This window comes from Phlebotomus papatasi, chromosome 3 (genome assembly GCF_024763615.1).
Source record: "Phlebotomus papatasi isolate M1 chromosome 3, Ppap_2.1, whole genome shotgun sequence".
NCBI lineage: Eukaryota > Metazoa > Arthropoda > Insecta > Diptera > Psychodidae > Phlebotomus > Phlebotomus papatasi.
Window position 1 is genome coordinate 80,375,461 of NC_077224.1, and position 20,995 is coordinate 80,396,455.

Here is a 20,995-nt window from a genome sequence, read left to right on the forward strand (position 1 = left end):
TGCAAAGAAAATTTTATTGCATTAAATTCTATTAAGAATAACGTAGCACTGCATCCTATAGAGAGCCTATGCCTTCTTGAAAGCAAGATTTTCATGTGGGCTGTAGACACCTAGACTCTATTTGAGACCCTTATACGAGCTTCAGACCTAAGGCTTAGCTATCTGGCTCAACTCCTCTAATTCCTTTTCAGGCACGATTTTTCAGGAAATTGTTGTTTAGAATTGAACATTAAGGGCAAAAAATTGATTAATTTTGAAAAATCAATAAAATTGCTTCGTTATTATTTTTTTTGAGACTTTCGGGAACTGGGCTAAACCTCCAGTCTGAAGCCGGCATTATGTCTACCCAACAAATCTTACTACAATTCTTTTAAAAACTGGCTGAACTGAAGAACATTTTGAGAACAATAATCTATCTTTCATTCAAGAAAGCTTTTTTGGGATTAAAACGAAAAGTCGAACCCAAAATCCTTGTAAGGAAAAGTGCCCAAGCTTCGTACGATCCTGAGCAAGCTTCGTAATGACTAAATTTTTCCTAGGTTTCTCAATAAATGTGACTCAACCCACTTATTTTAAAAAATAGGGGAAAGACTAAAGAAAAAATAGCCATTACGAAGCTTTTGATCGTATGTACCGTATGAACCATGGGCACTTTCCGCTATCAGAGAGTGAGCGTTTTATTATTCAATACACTGCGCTACTACGTAAAATGTAGGCAAAAGCGCACTACCTTCGGACGACTCAAGCTTCGGACAACTCAATTTTTTTCCTATGTTCTTAATGGATTTGATCCAGGGGGAAGTGGGGCACTTTTGAAAGTGGGGCACCTTTGAAATTGAGATTTTTTTTTACCTATTTTTAAATAAAATTGAGCCTTATCGTGATATAATTTAGTTTCTTAATCTGTTTGTGCAGCTAAGTCCCAATTTCAAAGGTGACCCACTTTCAAAGGTTCCCCATTTCCCCTACGGCTCTTTTCTGGAAATTTGAAGCATTGGACTACCTATTAAAATATAATATTATAATGGGCGAAATTCATAAAAAAAACGTATTGAAAAAATGAGTTGTTCGAAGCTTGAATCGTCTGAAGGTAGCACGCTTTCTACTATAAAAAAAAAACAAATAAAATTATTAGGAATTTTCCATTCTCAAGTATGCCACATACTTTCAAGTAGGAGCAGACTTGCAGGTTTCGCACACATTCTAGCTTCGAACACTTCATATTTTTCCTATATTCTCTTAATGAATCTGGCCTAATTTTTTCAGGAAATGTTTGACTTAGGTTAGGTTCCTTAGATCCTTAGAGCAATGTGTATTCCTTGTATTAGGAAAACAAAATAAATTACTACCATGTTGTAATATAGGGTAAAATGATACAAGTTGGACATAGTGTTACAAGTTGGACAATTCGCCCGTACAAGTTGGACATGGCTTTTTTTTTGATAAATACAGTACAAAATTTGTTTTCAAGCACAAGAAACCAAATTATAAAACTAAAGCAATAAAAATAGACAAATAAAAAGGAAGTACTAAATTTATCAAGAAAAAAGTCCTGTCCAACTTGTACCATTGCATTGTCCAACTTGTACCACTTTATCCTAAAGAATTTATAAAATGGAAATGAAAATTCCAGGTGTTTTCTAACACATTTTCATGTAAAATGCACGAAGATCCTTAGGAACTTAGTGGGAATTTCTAAAAATATTTTCATTTCATGGTTCAGAGAGTTTAAATGCCAAAATGAAAAATATGAAAGTGCTCTTGTGATTTTCTAGAGCGCTTTCAGAAAAGATTTGAGCAAATATAAAAATCTTTCGGTACTAGAAAATCTGTCTCAGTTTACAGATTTCATAGAAACTGAGACCAGTTTATTTTAAGAAATGTAAATTTCAGTTTAAGATTCAGCTTAAGCCAAAGTTACCACTTGCGTTACCCCTATAAAAATTCACAGAAAAAATGACCAGTAATCTTAATTTTTTTCGTATTTATTCACACAAAAAAATTTTGACTCTAAATTTAAGAATATATGATATTATTATCCCCGAGACGTTTGAATACAGAAGATCTTTGCGAATGCAATGGGCTAGAATCCATATCCCTTTGACGCTAAGAGATCGGGAGCTTAAGTTCAGCATTAGCTGAAAAATGAAAAATGTCTTCAGATTTGCAAATTATAACTAAAACTAAATGATCAAGGATTTAGAATTAATGCATTGGCATTCATTGGATGGGATTTGAAATTGAGTGTGTTGAAAAGGACTTATTTATATAAGTCTAAGTATAAAATTTATATTTAATTTTGTATGTAAAGAATCTAATGCAAAGAATTATTATTATAAACAAGATCATCAAGGAGATTAATTGAAAATTTCAACCTTTTTCATAACTTCCTCTATTCTAAAAAAGGCCTTACGTTTGGGAAAAACTTTTATTCCGAGACAAGTTTATTTTTGTAGATTTTGGTTTTCGTAAGGAATAGGGGATCTTTTAGGGAAAATGTTTAACCTTACAATAAGAGAATTCCTTCATTTCTTATTACCAAAAATATTTTCTTTTTTTAAATATTTAGTAAAGAAAGAAATAGAAAAAGGCTCTTAAATTCGTTCAGTCTCCTTTCAAAACTTTAAAATTCCACATATTGTTATTTCATTTAACTTTTAAATGCCCGGTTAATTTTTGAAAATATTTTTTTATATGTATTTCTTTGCTAAATGAAAGCACTAAGTATTTAATTACCTCTTATTGAATTATTAATCTTAAAATTTGGACTCTATTGCATACTCAGATTGAGTAGAGCTTTGACAGCTTTGAAAGCTTTCAAGCTATGTTTAAACCAGAGGACGTAGAAAGGCTAAAACATTCTTTGAGATTAATTATTTAATCAAGGGGCAGATAATGTGGTCCGAAATGGTGTACAGATTAGAAACTCTGAAGATTTTTTATATAAATTGTAAATGTTTCAAGGAAGTATTACAACGAAGTGGAGTACGTATTACTCCCATAATGTGTTCTTCCAGTTTCAATCCTTTAAAACTCCAAAAAAATTTAGCTCAAAATCTGTGTTATTTTTATCTAAAATCGGTTTATCACCTAGTTAGGGAAAAGTAGGGTACAACTGAACACAGAGTAGCATCGAACACTGCGATTTTTTAATGAAATATTAGACATCTGAAGACGAGACCTGTATGAATTCACACGCAAAGACAAATTTTGAGTTAGAAAAAATTAAGAAATGTGGTTTTGAATCAAGACTACAAGAATTAAAAAAAGGGAAAACATTCCCCTATAATTGAGATATTTTGCGCTTGAATTTTTCTAATAGAGTATGATAGTTTAAAAAGTAGAATAAATTGTGCCTAATCATAGGAGAACAGTAGGTTTGAATTTAGCGAATCGTAGTTTTAAACACTGATAGAACATACAGTAGTATTAAAATTAGAAGGTCATGATTTCGGTTTTAGACTATAGAGGTTTCGAGTTAAGACTATTGTGGTTTTGATCTTAGCGAAATCATGGTTTCAATTTTAATGAAGAATAGTTTTGAAATTAGATTATAATGGTTTTGATTTTAGACTATTATGGTCTAGAGTTTAATCTATTATGGTTTTGATTTTAGACTATTTTTGTTTTGATTTAGAGTATTATGGTTTTGATTGTAGACTATTATGGTTTTGTTTTTAGACTATTTTGGTTTTGATTCTAGAGTATTATGGTTTTGATTTGAGACTATTATTGTTTAGATTTTGAAAGTACTACTGCACCTAGAATAGTTTTTATTTAGTTTGAATAAATCCTTAATTGATTCAAATTTCAAGCAGTACCGTACATACAAATTACTATCCTTGTTGTTTGTAAGCTTTTCTTTAATTATATTTTTAAAGATGGTCTTTATCAATCGGATATGGCATATAGGAGCATTGAAGACCATCCTAAGTTGCTAGAATTAAAGAAAAGCTTACGAAAAACAAAGTAACCCGAATCTACGGTTAAATGACACGGTTAAATGAAATGAATTATCAGGAAATGGTAATTTCTTATTGGGTTCAAAAGGGATTTACCATCGTACTTTAGAGTTCCTTGAAGTCAAGCCAAATTCCATCCAAGGGATAAATCAAGAACTGTTTTGGATCGAAGACAAGAGGCACTTTAGTTTTCGGATTAACACTAATGTCAAAGTCTTTAACCAAAGACACAATCGCCGCTTTAACTTGAGCCAGGGCAAATCTCTGTCCTAAGCAAATCCTAGGTCCATCTCCGAAAGGCAAGAATACACCCTTATCACGGAATGCCTTGACACCACCATTTTCCTGATCAAACCGCTCGGGAATGAAGCTATCGGGTTGGTCAAAGTATTCAGAATCGCGTTGCAAACTGTAAACGGGTATGAAGACTTCCATTCCCTTTTCAATGGTCCTGTAGTCTCCATCGGAAAGTTTCAGTTCGGTGGTCTCAGTGACTAATTTTGCCAAAATTGCTGCAGGTGGGTACAGGCGAAGACTTTCCATAAATACCTGGTCGAGATAAGGCATTTCAGACACAACATCATGGGTAATTTTTCCGTGCTTTGCTAGAGTATCTCTTATCTCATTGCGCAATTTTTCTTGGACATTCTTGTTATTTGCAATTTCGTACAGTGCGAATGACAAAGCAATACTAGACGTCTCAAATCCATCGATAAAGAATGTCACTGCATGGGCTACCATATCGAGCTCATTGAGGTTTTTCTTTTCTTTGAGTTCAAGGAGGTAGTGGAGGTAGTCAAACCGATCTAAATTGGATTTCTTCCTGAATGCAATGGCATCCTTCATGATCTTCACGAAGAACTGTTCTACGTTCTTCGGGACGAAGGGCATTTTGTAGATATGCCTAACGGCAGGGAAGACTGTAAGGATGAAGAAGTAAACAAGAATTCTCCAATTTGGCGTAAAAAGTTCCTTTCCCATCTCACGGATGATGGCCTTTTCTTTGGTAAAGGATCCAGCATCGAGACCAAAAATGCAATTTGATACAACATCCGTTGTAAACTTGGCACTCAGTTCTTTAGCATCGAATCCTTTGGGATTCTTCTTATTCTCTCGCTGGATGTACTGCTTCATGACAGAGCACACATCCTCAACGACCGGATACATAGTCTTGATCTAAAATGGGAATTTCGTTAGTGCCTTTTTTGAATACTTTTTTAAATGGATTCAATTGAACTAACTCTGCTGACTGTGAATGCTGGAGTGATCTCAGCCCGTTTTTCCTTCCATTCTGTACCTTTGAGCATAAATGGATTTCTTCCGAAAATAGGATCACTCTCCTTGTCAGTGAAACTGGCAAATGTGTTGTCCGAAAATGATCGGAAGTTCTTAATGAGAACCTCCTTAACCAATTCCGGGTTTATAATTAAGACATTCGGTGATCTCGCATTCAAAAATCCAATGAAACCATAACGGTTTTTGAATTCTCTTCAATAAACAGAATGGATCAATTGAGTTATTCTAAAAATAACTTCGTTAATTTAATGTACTCACTTGTACAATCTGTCCACCTCGTAAGCAACAAATTCCTTCTGTGTAATAAAACTTGGAAGATTTCCTAGCAAAAATCTTGGCGGTGGTCCTGGAACCTTCCTCTTCTTCCAATATTCAAAATTCCATGTCATAAAGACATAGAATAGAATTCCCAAACCACTTAGAACGTACACAAGTTCTTGAAACATCTTCAGAGAAAAATACTCAAGATTTCACTGGTGGAACTCAGAAAATTGCGTTGGACTCCAAAGACAATTCATACAATACTGATGCCCAAAAGCAGACTTGTCAGTGTTATATGTCTTATTTTTTATCTCTGTGATGGAGAACCACGCAAATTATGTGATAAGCGTGATAAGAAAAAAGTGAAAATCATAATTTCACAACCAGTCTTAAATCAGTCACCTTCCAAACATTTATTGAAACTCCAAAATTTAAGATAACTTCTTCATGTAATTTCTAACTAAATTTTTGGCGGCCTTCTGCCGCATTTACTGATCCAATCATCAGTCAAGGTTGATTCTATTTACAAAAAAAAACTAAATAACATCTATGTATTGTGTACAGCCGAAAGATACCGGCACCAAGCATAGAGAAAACACAGAGATACTCACCAATTCATTAACAATTACATAACTATCATACTCATTTACTCGTGTATATAATCGTGTTCTCGACATGTTTCGACAGAACATAAAGTATTTTGTCGAAATCAGTATAATTTGCAAAAAACAAATCATATCAGCTGGACTAATTATAGATAAGGCATACCAACTTGTAGAAAATTATAGACAAAGTTTTATTACAATCAAAATATTTGCTTTCTATTTTAATACAAACGCCCACTTCACGAACTTTATTGCTTTCTTGATCGTATGGTTCAAGGTTCTTTTTGTTTACAAACATTCATTAAGTGTTTCTAATTTAAAGCAAAGAGCATTCCGGGATTAGAAAACAAACCGATAGAGCTAGTACAGCATCAAGTATAATTAGGATAAACTGGAATTGGGATGCGAGGCAAACCTAGGACAAGATGGCTGAATCAAATTCAGAATCTTGCCTTGGACCGCTTTGGGATCGCACCCGAACATCCTCCTGAAGTGACGGAGGATCGAATGGCGTAGGTTGCTAAACTGGATGTCATAGGCCTTCAAAAAACTCGGGTTAGGAACTTGCTATGATCTTTCTTTATCACCGAATCAGGAATCTTCAGGATGAGTTGGGTTAAGTTACTTTCCGGATATTCAAAATAGTAGAAGATGCAAAAGATCAGAAGGACTTTCTTGAATATCGTTAATATTAGGATCTTCATTCATTTACTGTAGGCTTATACGAGCTTTAGGCATAAAGCCCGTATAAGCCTACGTAAGCGTAAATTTCGAGATATTCGGGAACTGGGCTAAATGTCTAGTCTAAATCCATATTAAAGTCTAAATCCAAAAGACAGTCAGAGCTGGTGTCTTCATAGCTCAGTTGGTAGAGCATTCGCCTAGATTGCGAAAGGCCCCCGGTTCAAGCCTGGGTGGAGGCAGGAATTTTTTCCTGTCTCTATTTGGGTTGAATTGTTGAGTTGGGAAGTCACTTGCTCTGATTGTCGCTCTCTGTGCTTAAACACAAAACTTCTTGGGCTTACGTACCAAGCGAACAGAAGTCTGTTCAATCACTTTCGTAATAAATCCATATTAAGCGATTTTCAGACCAGTGATTTAGCCCAGTATCCGAAAGTCGTCTCCTAGCAATTTTACCCACGCCAAGGATCGAAAGCTCTGGAGAAAATTCGAAGTGTTTCAAATTGAAAAGCAACGAATTCTCTGGCGAACACCAGAAGAGCAGCAACTCAGTTATTAGGGGAAAGTACTCTCCCTTCGAACGTTCATGCCTTCGAATATTGTGAATTTTCTTTTGTTTTTCCTAAGAAACTTACGCATTTCTATCAAATATTAGTTAGCTTATCATCAATTATTGATTGTTCCGGATAGGAACACGCCTTTTCTTCAATATATGAGAAATTGTATGTAAAACCCCACGAGTAAAAATGATAAAGTTTAGTGACGAAAGACGTTTCCAAATCAGTAGAAAGACTACAATTGAGTAAGTAAGAGAGGAGATTGTAAGATTGTCCATAAAGAAAATTTATCTAAAATAAAGAAATCATTCTCAGACCACTGAGGAAGACCCATACTGAGGGTTGAAAGCTTTGGAGAAAAACTTTTAGTCTTTGATTTGAGAAGAAGGCAATCCTCTGACGAACACCGGAAGAAACTGAAGAGAATATACAACTGCGTCAGATACAGTATTCGAAGATATCGCGATCCGGCACAAAGATAAAGTTTAGGCTTAGATGCACTATAAATTGATCCAAATTAGAAATTATCCGTCTCATCAAGCAGATATATAATCCAAATATGCTTTAAGATAGTTTCATCCTTTAAGGATCATTAGTTTAAAGCGTGTCCTGGATTTAAATCCAAGTTTTCGACATGAAGTTAGTCATAATAGGAATTGAGTTTTGTTATAATTTTTTTTTTGAAGTTTCAAGAGAATTTCGTCAGCTTTTCATTTCTGAAAAAAATATTGAAAAAGGTTGTGTTTTGGCTGAAAAAAGTGATAAAAATGGAGAACCTGCGCAAATTGATCGTGGACACGTACCTAAAGAATCCAAAAGCGAGCTATGCTAAAATCGGAAGGTTCACCGGAAAGTGTCCATTCACGGTGCGAAGGGTTATATTACGCTTCAAGAAACTCAGGACTGTTGTTCAAGACAGGATGTGGCAGAAAACCTGGAGCTGTAGACAAGAGGATGGAGAAGAGTGTTGGCGCTTTTCCAGAAGCAACCTTGCCTTTCAGTCAGAGATGTGGGCAAAAAACTAGGTATCTCCAAGAGCTTAGTGCAGAGAATCAAAGAGAATAACGGATTGATAACGTACAAAGCTCAAGCTGCTCCCCATCGCACGGACAAGCAGAAGCAAATGTACTATAGTTGTACTATAGTTTTTTAATGAGAGTCATTTGTCTTCCGGTATTTAAATATGGGAGACACGCTTTACTTAATAATCATGCCACTTCTTGGGTATAACATTCAGATACAGAATTTCTCATTAAATATTAAATTGCATATTTTTAGGGAAAATTTTTTATCATAAATATGCGTAGTTTTTTTTATATTTAGTATTTAGTATATTTATTTAGTATTTTTTTCATATATGTTTATTATTTTCAAGATAACAATTAAGTACAATTTTCAAAAGACTGGATTACAAATACGGGTTAGATTTCCTGAAAGTCTAACCATAGTCCACCTTTTGCATATGCCAAGAATTCTTTAGGATCCAACACGATAGGTTCCTGTGTTTTCGAATTAACATCGACTTCGAAATTTTGAATTAGAGACACAAGCGCTGCTTTGACTTGAGCCTGAGCAAATCTCTGACCTAGGCAAATCCTAGGTCCATCTCCGAAAGGTAGGAACACACCCTTTTCACGAAAGTTCTTAATCCCTCCGTTTTCAGGATTAAATCTTTCTGGATTGAACTCATCAGGATTTTCGTAGAATTCTGGGTCCCGATGGAAGCTGTATGCGGGGATTAGAACTTCATCACCAACATCAATTGTGTGATAGTCACCTTCTTTGACTTTCACTTCAGTTTTTTCAGTGCAGACCTTTCCCATGAAAGCAGCCGGTGGGAAAAGACGTAGGCTCTCGTTCAGAACCTGATCCAGATAAGGCATTTCCGAAACGACATCATGTGTGATCGTTCCATGCTTGGACAAGGTTTCTCGAATTTCCTTTCTCAGTTTCTCTTGAGCGGATTTATGCCGTGCAAGTTCGTAAAGTGTGAATGCCAGTGCGATGCTGGATGTTTCAAACCCATCAATAAAGAACGTAACTGCATGGGCTACCATATCCAGTTCATTGAGGTTCTTTTTCTCATTAAGTTCCAGGAGATAATGGAGATAGTCAAAACGGTTGATATTTTTTTCTCTTCGGAGAGCAATTGCATCCTTCATGAGATTGACAAAGAATTGTTCTACTCTCTTAGGTACAAAAGGCATTTGATATACATTATAGATGAATGGGAATAGTTCCAAAGCAAGGAAATAAACCATAATTTTCCAATTTGGTGTGAAAAGTTCTTTACCCATCTTCCTAATCGTGGCATCGCCTCCCGTAAAGGATCCAGCATCGACGCCGAAGATACAATTGGATACTACGTCGGTTGTGTACATAGCACTTAGTTCCTTCACTTCGAATCCATTTGTTGGGTTCTTCTCAATCTCTTTTATGAGGTATTTCTTCATATTGGCACACACATCATCGACAATCGGATACATGGTTTTTATCTAAAGCGAAATAAATCCATCAGTTATCTTATTCTTTAATGTTACGAAATTGCGCGGACTTACCCGCGACGTTGTGAAAGCCGGTGTTATTTCTGCACGTTTTTCTTTCCATTCGTTTCCTTTCAGCATGAAAGGATTCCTTCCAAAAATCGGATCAACATTTTTGTCAATCATATCTGAGAATTGATTTTCCGAAAAGGATTTGAAGTTCTTGATAAGAATATCCTTTGCAAGATCTGGCTGTAGAACCATAAGTGAAGGGGATCTCATACTGAAATACCCAATCAGTCCATGGCGATCCTTGAATTCTCTGCCAAATTTATCAACGGTCGATAATAAATTAATTTCACAACTTTGCAAAATTTATTATTCATTAATTTACCTATAGAGATCATCGATTTCATAAGTCATGTTCCGTTTTTGGGTTACAACACTGGGCAAGTTCCCTAATAAGAATCGTGCGGAAGGTCCAGGAATTCTTCTCTTCTTCCAGTGATCGTGGTGCCAGGTCAAGTACACATATCCAGCAACGATCAATCCGCCGATAATACACACAATTATTTGAATCATCTTTTACTGGTCAAAACAAAAACACTGAATTGATCAAATTTCGCGAAACCACTGAGTTAGTACCGTGACCACCGCGTCTTAAATACTTTCCTATATACTAAAAATCACTGATAACGTATTCTGTAATCTCTATGGGTACATATATACATAATATTTTCGCAAATTTGGTCGCGAATTTATTAGAATTCTTTTTTTAGAAAACTGGAGATCTATTATTCTTTCCAAGTGTATGTAACATAATTCCAGAATCAATATCAAACGAACTCATTATATACATGCACAATATTATAGAAGTGACTTCATCAATTTGGCCACATCTTGAAATCACTTAAAGACCATCTTCGTTGATCTCTACATCAACAAAACAAATACAGAAGAAGAAAAAGTAATGTGAGGAAAGATACAAGAGCACCTGGGTCTTAGCACTTCGAAATTATTCATTCATAGTATCAACACACATTAATTAAATTTCTTTTGATTGTTTTCTCATATTGTAAAACTGAACCAATAAAACGAAAGACTTGATGTCAGACGGAAAGGTATACTGACATATAAGTACCTCTAAAGATACCATTAACAGGGGCAATAGTACGATTTCGGTGTCTTAAGGTTTGTACACACCTGAGGATGAGCTGAAGGGTAAATTAACGTAATTTATTATTCTAAATAACGATTACTCTTCTGCTGTTTTAGGACAAAATTTCCCTTCCGGTGAGCGTCGGTGAGGTGGTTTAATCCAAAATTAAACACTCAAGGTTCCAGGGCTTTCGACACTATATCGTGTCTTCTTCAGCGGCTGTTTAAAGGAGTTTTTATTTTAAAATTTAACGAATTTTTCAATTTTAAATTTGTCTTCTACAAGATCGTTTTTTTCAATTTACTTCTTGGTTTGTCTATTATCTTGGATATTGTCACTATTTTTGTCTAAATTTACAGTGATTAGATTGGAAATAACAGTTGCGAGCTCTAGAATTAGGATCATTACAATTAATTATCAACAATTTTCGGACATAAGTATCTTACATTAATGAACAAATCACAAAAATTATCACTAACAATTTTTCGGTTTTTTTCTCTGCAAAATGGCTTGGTACTTGAATAGAGAAAATTGTAATGATCCTAATTCTAGAGGTCCCAACTGTTGTTTCCAATCTGATCAGTGTAAATTTAGACAAAAATAGTGATAATATCCAAGATAATAGACTAACCAAGAACCACTGAAGAAAACACGATATAGAGTCGAAAGCCCTGGAACCTTGAGTGTTTAATTTTGGATTAAACCACCTCACCGATGCTCACCGGAAGGACAATTTTGTCCTGAAACAGCAGAAGAGAAGTCTCACCGTCGGTTTCGCTTACCAGAAATTAAATAACGATTAAACTATATTACATATCAATTTTCCAATTACAGTAGAGTCTCTCAAATCTGAATCTCTCAAATTCGAACGCCATTTGGATTCAAAATGTCAATTGTGAGGTTATGTTAGAAAGTTCGTATTCTTGGTGAATGAAAATCATATTTATGTGCTTTTTCCTGAATTTATACATACATTATGGTCGTGTAAAATGAAAAGGAAGTATGTTACCACTATAAGACTTGCGAGAAAGTACGGGAATTTGATTCAAAGTTCAATTTAATCTCACACAAATTTCGTTAGTTTTGAAAAAATCTTTCGAATTTGGGAGGTGAGAAATGTCAAAAATACCCCCCGAGCGTTCGAATTTAGGAGACTCTACTGTAGTCATTTCTCAGCATAGGCCATTGGCTTTTCGAAGCTTACCGTAGGTAAGGATAACTTTGCACCCTTCTTGTTGTACTGTTCGTAAACTTTTCTTTAATTCTGATATATAAGAATGGTTCTCATCGATCAGACATGGTAGATCGGATCTGTAAAACCTTCCTTAAGTGATAAAATTAAAGAAAAGCTTACGAACAGTAGGGGGCAGTCACCCGCATTTACGGTACATAAAAAATCTTAACATGAGTGAACGCCACCAAGTAGTAATCCTTCACTGAGAGAAATCCGAAAAAGTTAAAATAACATTCCGGAAATGTTTATTTCACCCTGCATTATTGATCCGAAATCGGTGTAAATATTACCCTTTTTAGGTGTATTAGGGGTTAAATTAACCCTTTTACATGTTAATTTTACCCTTAAAAAGGTGTAAAATTAACATAAAAAATGTTTATATATTTTTACACCTAAAAAGTGTCAAAGTTACGAGGAAAAATAGTTAATCGCACTCTTTTTTTTCTCAGTGATTGTATGAGTGACATAAACGGACTATGATCCAGGGTTTCTACCGTTTACCTGGTGAGGCCGGTATTGGTAAGTCGGTGGCAGACGCAACCAAGTTACAGATTGGAAATAAAAGTATCTATCTATCTATATTGTAGTAGGACTGTTGAATTTAGAGGAGCCGGAAGGAGAAAACTCGTCCTGACGAAGACTCTGTTAAGTCAACGGTACCAATCACTAGACCCACAATTAAATAAGTTTCATGAGATGTTAAGACCAGATTGATGTCCTACGTAAAAGGTAAGTACAGGTATTTTCGTGGTAGAAGGTGTTATTGAATAACTTGAACAAAGACCCTAGTAGGGAAAGCTGACCTTCAGAACTTCACGACCCTTTCGTTTATTATAATTTTAAAGAAAAAAAATTAAGTACAATTATCAAAAAATGGTTAATACATATGAATTATATCTCCTTAAAGTCTAACCATAATCCACCTTTTGCGTATGCCAAGAATTCTTTAGGATCCAGCATAATAGGTTCCTGTGTTTTTGAATTAACATCGATTTCGAAGTTGTGAATAAGAGACACAAGGGCAGCTTTTACTTGAGCTTGAGCAAATCTCTGTCCTAGGCAAATCCTAGGTCCATCTCCAAAAGCTAAGAATACGCCCTTTTCACGAAAGTTCTTAATCCCTCCGTTTTCAGGATTGAATCTTTCTGGATTGAATTCATCAGGATTTTCGTAGAATTCTGGATCCCGATGGAAGCTGTATACGGGGACGAGTACGTTATCATCAACTTCAATTGTGTGGTAGTCACCTTCTTTGACTTTCACTTCAGTTTTTTCAGTGCAGACCTTTCCCATGAAGGAAGCCGGTGGGAAAAGGCGTAGGCTCTCGTTCAGAACCTGATCCAGATAAGGCATTTCCGAAACGACATCATGTGTGATCGTTCCATGCTTGGACAAGGTTTCTCGAATTTCCTTTCTCAGTTTCTCTTGAGCGGATTTATGCCGCGCAAGTTCGTAAAGAGCAAATGCCAGTGCGATACTAGAAGTTTCAAATCCATCAAGAAGGAATGTAATTGCATGGGCTACCATATCCAGTTCATTTAGATTCTTTTTCTCATTAAGTTCCAAGAGATAATGAAGATAGTCAAAACGGTTGATATTTTTTTCTCTTCGGAGAGCAATTGCATCCTTCATGAGATTGACGAAGAATTGTTCTACTCTCTTAGGTACAAAAGGCATTTTGTATACTTTATGGACGATAGGGAAAAGTTGGAAGACAATGAAATACAGGATAATTCTCCAATCTGGTGTGAAAAGTTTCTTTCCCATCGTCCTTATCATGGCATCGCCTCCCGTAAAGGATCCAGCATCGACGCCGAAGATACAATTGGATACCACGTCAGTTGTATACATGGAACTCAGTTCCTTCACTTCAAATCCATTTGTTGGCTTCTTCTCAATCTCTTTTATTAAGTATTTCTTCATATTGGCACATACATCATCGACAATCGGATACATGGTTTTTATCTAAAGCGAAATAAATCTATCAGTATTATCCTTATTCTGTAATGTTATGAAATTGCGCGGACTTACTCGTGACGTTGTGAAAGCCGGTGTTATTTCTGCACGTTTTTCTTTCCATTCGTTTCCTCTCAGCATGAAAGGGTTCCTAGCAAGTATAGGATCAACCTCTTTGTCAATCATATCTGTGAATTGATTTTCCGAAAAGGATTTAAAGTTCCTAATAAGAACCTCCTTTGCAACGTCAGGATGGAGAACCATGAGTGAAGGGGATCTCATATTGAAGAATCCGATCAGTCCATGACGATCCTTATACTCTCTGCCATATATACAATGGTTTAAAAAATAATTTCACTCTTTCTAAAATATATTCATTCGTAAATACCTGTAAAGGTCATCGACTTCATAAGTCAAGTTCCGTTTTTGGGTTAAAGCACTAGGCAAGTTCCCTAATAAGAATCGTGGGGAAGGTCCTGGAATTTTCCTTTTTTTCCAGTGATCGTGGTGCCAGGTCAAGTACACATATCCAGCAACGATCAATCCGCCGACAATATACACAATTAATTCTATCATTTCTTACTGGTCAAAACAAAAACACTGAATTGATTGAGTTTTGTAAATCCACTCGATTTTAGTACCGTGGCTACCGCTTCTTAAATACTTTTCGGTATATATTGAAAATCACTGATAGTACATTCTGTAATTTTACACAACTATACGCTTAATAATTTTTATTAATTTCGTCAAGATTTTATTAGGAGTTACCTTCTGGAAGTACTTCCCGCGGAGTACTACTGGCACATATTCTGTGCGAGTTTATTATATAGTTCTAATCTCAATACCAAAACAACTCGTTATGTACATACATAATGTATGCTATAAGAAGTGACTTCATCAATTTGACCACATTTCGGAATCTCTCTCAGGCCGCGTTGGTTGGTTTCTATATACCCATCAAAATAAATACGGAAAAAATGTGTGTGAGTAAAGGTATAACAGGTCGTGGGCCTTAGCGCCTCGGCATTAACTATTCACAACACTGACTCCAGATTAATTTCTTTAAATTTTCTTTGACTTGTTGTCATACTAGAGAAATTGGCAAATAAAACAAAAGATTTGACGAGGGATAGATGTGTATACACTGAGAAAAAAAAGAAGGTGCGATTAACTTTTTTCCTCATAATTTTAACACTATTTAGGTGTAAAAATATAATATATCAACATTTTTTAATGTTAATTTTACACCTTTTTAAGGGTAAAAATAACATGAATAAGGGTAACTTTAACCCCTAATACACCTAAAAATCATAATAATTACACCGATTTCGGATCAATAATACAAGGTAAAATAAACATTTCCGGAATGTTATTTTAACATTTTCGGATTTCTCTGAGTGTATTAACTTGTTGCTAAAATAGAACGATTTCGGGGTCTCTAAGGTCTTTAAGGATCTACTTAACATTTCTTAATTGAAATAATAATTCAACTGCATGATTGAACTAGATTATCGGGGATCGCATACAAAATCTTAAGATGAACAATAAACAATTCAAAATGATAAATGTTGTCAAGGAATTTCCCTAGACGCACTTACGACTTAAGCCGAAAGACGACTTAAGTGGAAAATGATGGAAATGAAGTTTAACCATTATTTCAAATATAATTATGCAAAGTCGTTTCTCGTCTAAACCTCAGGTCTGTCAAGGCCCTTATGTCTGAAGCCCTCGACATACTTATGACTTAAGCCGAGAGGCGGCTTAGTGCAAAATGATGGAAATGAAGTCTAAGTAAATCCTTAGTCTGAAGGACGCTTTAGAGTCAGGTAGACTAAACAGGTTTTGGAAAAAGTCTCTATGTTTCTGAATTGACCAAGTAGCAAGAACAGAGCATCTTAACGGGAGGGACGATATAAGACAATCTGTTTAGGTTGCAGCAGTACTAATGAAAAGTGTCTATCTTAACACTCCTAAAACTAACCAGGAAAGCTGGAAAGAGCAGCATAATTGATCCAGATGGACATCTGAATGTAGATACAAACGGAATAACCAAGAATGCATTGGGGGAGAAGAGAATGAAGCTAAAAAGGAGAATACAAAAAAGAGAACTTTGCTTTGTAAGAAAAGAGACTAGCCTAGACAGTACGGCCTACAATACTTACCCATTGGTTCTCAGATGTCAAGGATTTTGGTATCTCGTCGTGTTTCATATGAAACTTAAAACACGTACATCATGTACATCAGAACCAATAATATCTCTGATTTTCTCTCAGAATGGATTGGAACGTTGGAACCTAGAAGATCAAGAGAGAATTCATTTGCGTTCATAAAAGGCCTTTCGTAAATATTGATCTTACGTTGGATTCCCATCTTAGTAATTTTCTGTAACCGATCTAGAACCTTGGGCATAAAGACTCAGCTACTACTGCATAGGGCTATGGTTCCGCAAGTTTTCACGTATTCATCTGAGGCGTAGGTCCTCAGAAAACACAATTGTGAACTCTTAGCCGCGTTTGAAAGGAGGATTCTACGACGGATCTTTAGTCCTGTATTTGAGGAGGGACGATTCCGGAGCCTATACAACATGGATCCTATGAAGTGCATAAGCGCTACAGAGAGGTAACTGCCGTTAAGAAAATACGACCAAATAGGGTCCGGTGTGTAGCATCAGGTCCGTAAGGATAGGTCGACCAAGTATGGAAAGTCTTCAGGGATGGACTCTATGCTTCGAGGAAACAAGGCCGACCCAGCCTCCGATGGAGCAACGCCGTGGACCAGGACACCAGCTTATTACAGATGTGGAATGTGATGAGTTAGGCCAAAACCAGTAATTGGTTGTATCGCCGATTGAGTAAGTAGTAATTTTCGGTAATTCTAGTTCTTTAGTAAGAGTTTTACAAAGAACTCCCATCAGGTTCAGAGTTCAGGGGTGACATGATAACTTATTTTCGATACTATCGACTGTCGATTATGAAAAATTTAAATGATAGCTGTACTTCCTGTAGCTGATATAGATATTTATCAACAGTCGCATTCTTTTAAGAATCTCACAATGAATGGCCCAACAATGCGTAAAAAGTCGACATTCACTTAATCTGACAGATATAGATTTATCGATACTATCGATTCGTTAATGTCGAAAAATTATCATTCCACCCCAGATTTTAAAACTCTTCACAAATCTGAATACTCTGTTCGTACCCATACTTAAGAGACGTACAGAAGGCGTAGTCACGCATCTAAGAGTAGAGAAAATGATTTTTTTTTCCTAATTCAAAGGTTTTAATTGTAGATCTAAACGTCTTGTTCTTAAGAAATACATGTTTAATTATAATTTATAAAGTTCTAATCTTAACACTATAAATATTCATTGCGAAATTGTCTTAAAATCTAACCATATTCCGCCAATGGGATATGTTAGAAATTGCTTAGGATCACTTATTAGATGAGTCCTTGTCCTAGGGTTAACAGTTATTTCAAAAGTCTTCACAAGTGATACAATTGCTGCTTTTACTTGAGCCATTGCAAATTTTTCTCCTAAGCAAACCCTTGGTCCATCTCCGAAAGGTATCAGTACACCCTTATCCCGATAAGCCTTAACACCTCCATGTTCCGGATTGAATCTCTCTGGTATAAACTTATTAGGATCGGTGTAGTATTCTGGATCGTGATGTAAACTGTAGATGGGAACGATGACTTGCATATCTTTCTCAACTGTACGATACTCTCCAACTCTTAGTCTAAATTCTGTGGATTCTGTACAGGTTTTGCACAAAAAAGCAAAGGGTGGATGTATTCTTAGAGCCTCATTGAAGACTTGGTCGAGGTATGGCATTTTAGAGAGAACATCATAGCTCAATTCGCTGTGTTTATCTGTCGTTTCTCTTATCTCCCTTCGAAGCTTATCTTGAACTTGCTTATTTTGGGCAAGTTCATAGAGTGTGTATGATATGGCAATGCTAGAGGTTTCAAAGCCATTGAGGAAGAAGGTTATGGCATGTGCTACCATATCCAATTCATTTAGATTCTTCTTATCCTGAAGCTCTAGAAGGTAGTGTAGGTAGTCAAAACGCTCAACGTTTGTTTGACGTCTGAATGCAACAGCGTCCTTCATGATATCCACAAAGAAGAGTTCTACATGCTTTGGAACAAATGCGATCTTATAGATCTTCCTTAGGAAAGGAAAAATTTGAGCCACTACGATGTAGGCAATAAGTCTCCAATTTGGTGTAAAGAGCGCTTTGCCCATTTCCCGAATTACAGCTCGGCCTCCGTTGAAGGATCCTCCGTCTAGACCGAAAATACAACTGGATACTACGTCAGTGTTGTATTTCGCAGCCAATTCTTTTGCTTCAAATCCATTTGGTCCTTGTTGATTGGCATGTCTGAGGTACTTAATCATCCTCTTGCAGACATGATCAATGACGGGATACATAGTTTGAATCTGAATTTGAAAACCTCGTTAGTCTTACTTCAATTTACTTCAAATCAAGCCTAAGCTTACTCGTGATACTGTAAACGCAGGAGTAATTTCTCCACGTTTTTCTCTCCATTCGTCCCCCTTTAGGATAAATGGATTTCTTCCAATAATCGGATCAGCATGTTTATCGGTAAAATCGGCAAATGAATTGTCCGCAAAAGAAGAAAAATTCCTTACTAGGACTTGCTTCACCAAGTCAGGATGAATTATTACAATATTCGGTTGTCTCATGTTGATAATGCCCACAAAGCCATGTTGAGCTTTGTATTCTCTGCACAAAGGTGAGAAATTATTAATCACTTCTTAATCTCTCGAAGCTAAATATTTTCAACATACCTGTAGATATCATCAACATCGTAAGATAGATGACGCCTTTGCGTCACAGCACCGGGCAAATTGCCAAGGAGGAAACGAGGTTGAGGTGCAGGTACATGTCTCTTCTTCCAGTAATCAAAATGCCATATCATATATACGTAGAAAATAACACCAAGTCCAATTAAGAAGTAAAAGATTTCATGAAGCATTTTAGTCACCAAAATTTCACAGAGATGAAAACCAGCAACACTCTCTGCTGATATTCCCAAAAGACTGAACACATTTCCATTCACAACACATGAGCTTTTTTTCAACGTGTATTGACGACCAGATAAAAAATACACATTCGACTGTTAGATAACTTTATATGCGATTGAAGATAGAAGTACGAAGTATAGTGATAAAGTGACGAAGCAATATTTTATTGGTTTGATTTGTTTACGTGTGATGAATTTCAATGTGGATGGTTTATGGTCCTTCTTAACTTTGCAAAACAGACACTGATAATTTTTGAAAGATTTAAATTTAAATTTGCTTTAAGGTCTGTCCCATTCTCAAGCTTGAACTGTTAAAACTTTAGAGTTCTTATACTTTTGCTATATTTTTTAATTGCTTGAGTCACACTATGGGAAAGGGCCCAGTGCCATGCTTCGTACGATCCCAAGCTTTGCAGTGACTCAATTTTACCTATGTTTTGCCTATTCCTATGAGAGTTTCCAGGCTTTACAATATACTGTAGAGTCACATTTATTCAGAAACATAGGAAAAATGTAGTCATTACGAAGCTTGGAATTGTGCGAAGCATGGGCACTTTCTCCTACTTATTTCAATTCAGCTGAATAGGTTTTTATAGTCTTTAACAGACAGTTTTTGTCTTAATTAATTAGACCATTACGTTCCTAGAATTTTACGATCATATGTTGCTGAATTTGTTGGATGTCAGTGTTAGTCTGCGGCTATGTTGTATGTCCCGTAGGTCCACTGTTATTCACATTATTTATTACGAACAAGTGGCAACTCTATTAAGGAGAAATCCCGACCAATTGTCCGATAAACGCATCAGGAAACTCGAGAAACCCTAGAATTGCATCGCGAATCCGAGAAACCAGAAATCCTTGTCACTAAAAATAGAGATGAGTTAGGGGAAGTGTGCAAAATTTCTTCCAGCTTCTAATTTCGGCCATTTTGAGTGTAATTTCGGCCATGCAAATAAATTAATTAAAATTATGTATGTAATCTTCGAATAGTCGGTGAATTTATTTTGGTTTTGAATATTTTTTCTTTTTAGGATGTATTAACACAAAGACAGTTAAATTTTAGGTATAATTTCAATTTAAATTGCGTTGTAAAAACTCAGTGTGGAAAGAGTCTTACAAAAAATGTGACAGATCGATTGTGTTTCTAGCAGTCTTCTGATTTGTGGTGAAGTGCAAAAGGTTTTCCTTCGGTGTTTTTCACGAAAATTAATTAGTTTTCATTAACGATTGTTTCTGTTTATGTTAGTAATGAATCAATTTTTAAATTTCGGGTAAAATTTACCATCTGGATCCTGTATTTCGCGTAAAAAAGTATATACTTTGTGAGCGTCTCTCCGGTAAGGTAGTGTTGCCTATTCCGGCAACATCTTTTGCTTTCCTAAATTTCTTATTCATTTTATGTTTTTTTTTTTTTTTCAATTTCTGAGTTCTACAATGTCCAAAGAAAAAAAATCATCGCTTCTATGAAAATGATGATGTGGAAAAGGCCTTGGAAGAGTTCAGGAAGGGCAAATTGCTGCGGGAATCTGCGCATAAATTTGAGATGCTACTCTTCAGGTCTTCAGGACAAATTACACGGGAGATCTCAGGGCTTGTGGGTCACATAAACGTATTAAACTAAATATTAAACTCGTTCCGTTTGACGTTTTGAAATTTTCCATCCATTGCGTTACAAAAGGTGGCCAGAGAAAAGATGGCCGGAATTTCACTCAAAGTGGCCGGAATACTACCCAAAGCAATGCCCATATT

The 20,995-nt window shown here is 35.8% G+C and overlaps 4 protein-coding genes across 4 annotated transcripts in view; all 4 read right to left on the minus strand.

The window, feature by feature from the left end:
* Positions 1–20,995, minus strand: part of LOC129806012 (sodium channel protein Nach) — a 46,701-nt gene that overhangs the window by 536 nt on the left and 25,170 nt on the right. The gene's annotated exons all lie outside the window — the stretch shown is intronic.
* Positions 4,065–6,100, minus strand: LOC129805961 (probable cytochrome P450 28a5). The gene is made up of 3 exons (XM_055854251.1): positions 5,517–6,100; positions 5,204–5,450; positions 4,065–5,138 (listed from the first exon to the last, which is right to left on the minus strand). The coding sequence occupies exons 1-3, from the start codon at positions 5,702–5,704 to the stop codon at positions 4,068–4,070; spliced, it is 1,506 nt and encodes a 501-aa protein (XP_055710226.1). The 5' UTR covers positions 5,705–6,100; the 3' UTR covers positions 4,065–4,067.
* Positions 8,724–10,536, minus strand: LOC129805973 (probable cytochrome P450 28a5). The gene is made up of 3 exons (XM_055854263.1): positions 10,240–10,536; positions 9,921–10,167; positions 8,724–9,857 (listed from the first exon to the last, which is right to left on the minus strand). Exons 1-3 carry the CDS (start codon positions 10,425–10,427, stop codon positions 8,784–8,786), a joined length of 1,509 nt encoding a protein of 502 aa, XP_055710238.1. The 5' UTR covers positions 10,428–10,536; the 3' UTR covers positions 8,724–8,783.
* On the minus strand, positions 17,453–19,305 carry LOC129805958 (probable cytochrome P450 28d1). Its single transcript, XM_055854249.1, has 3 exons — positions 19,011–19,305; positions 18,699–18,945; positions 17,453–18,638 (listed from the first exon to the last, which is right to left on the minus strand). The coding sequence occupies exons 1-3, from the start codon at positions 19,196–19,198 to the stop codon at positions 17,562–17,564; spliced, it is 1,512 nt and encodes a 503-aa protein (XP_055710224.1). The 5' UTR covers positions 19,199–19,305; the 3' UTR covers positions 17,453–17,561.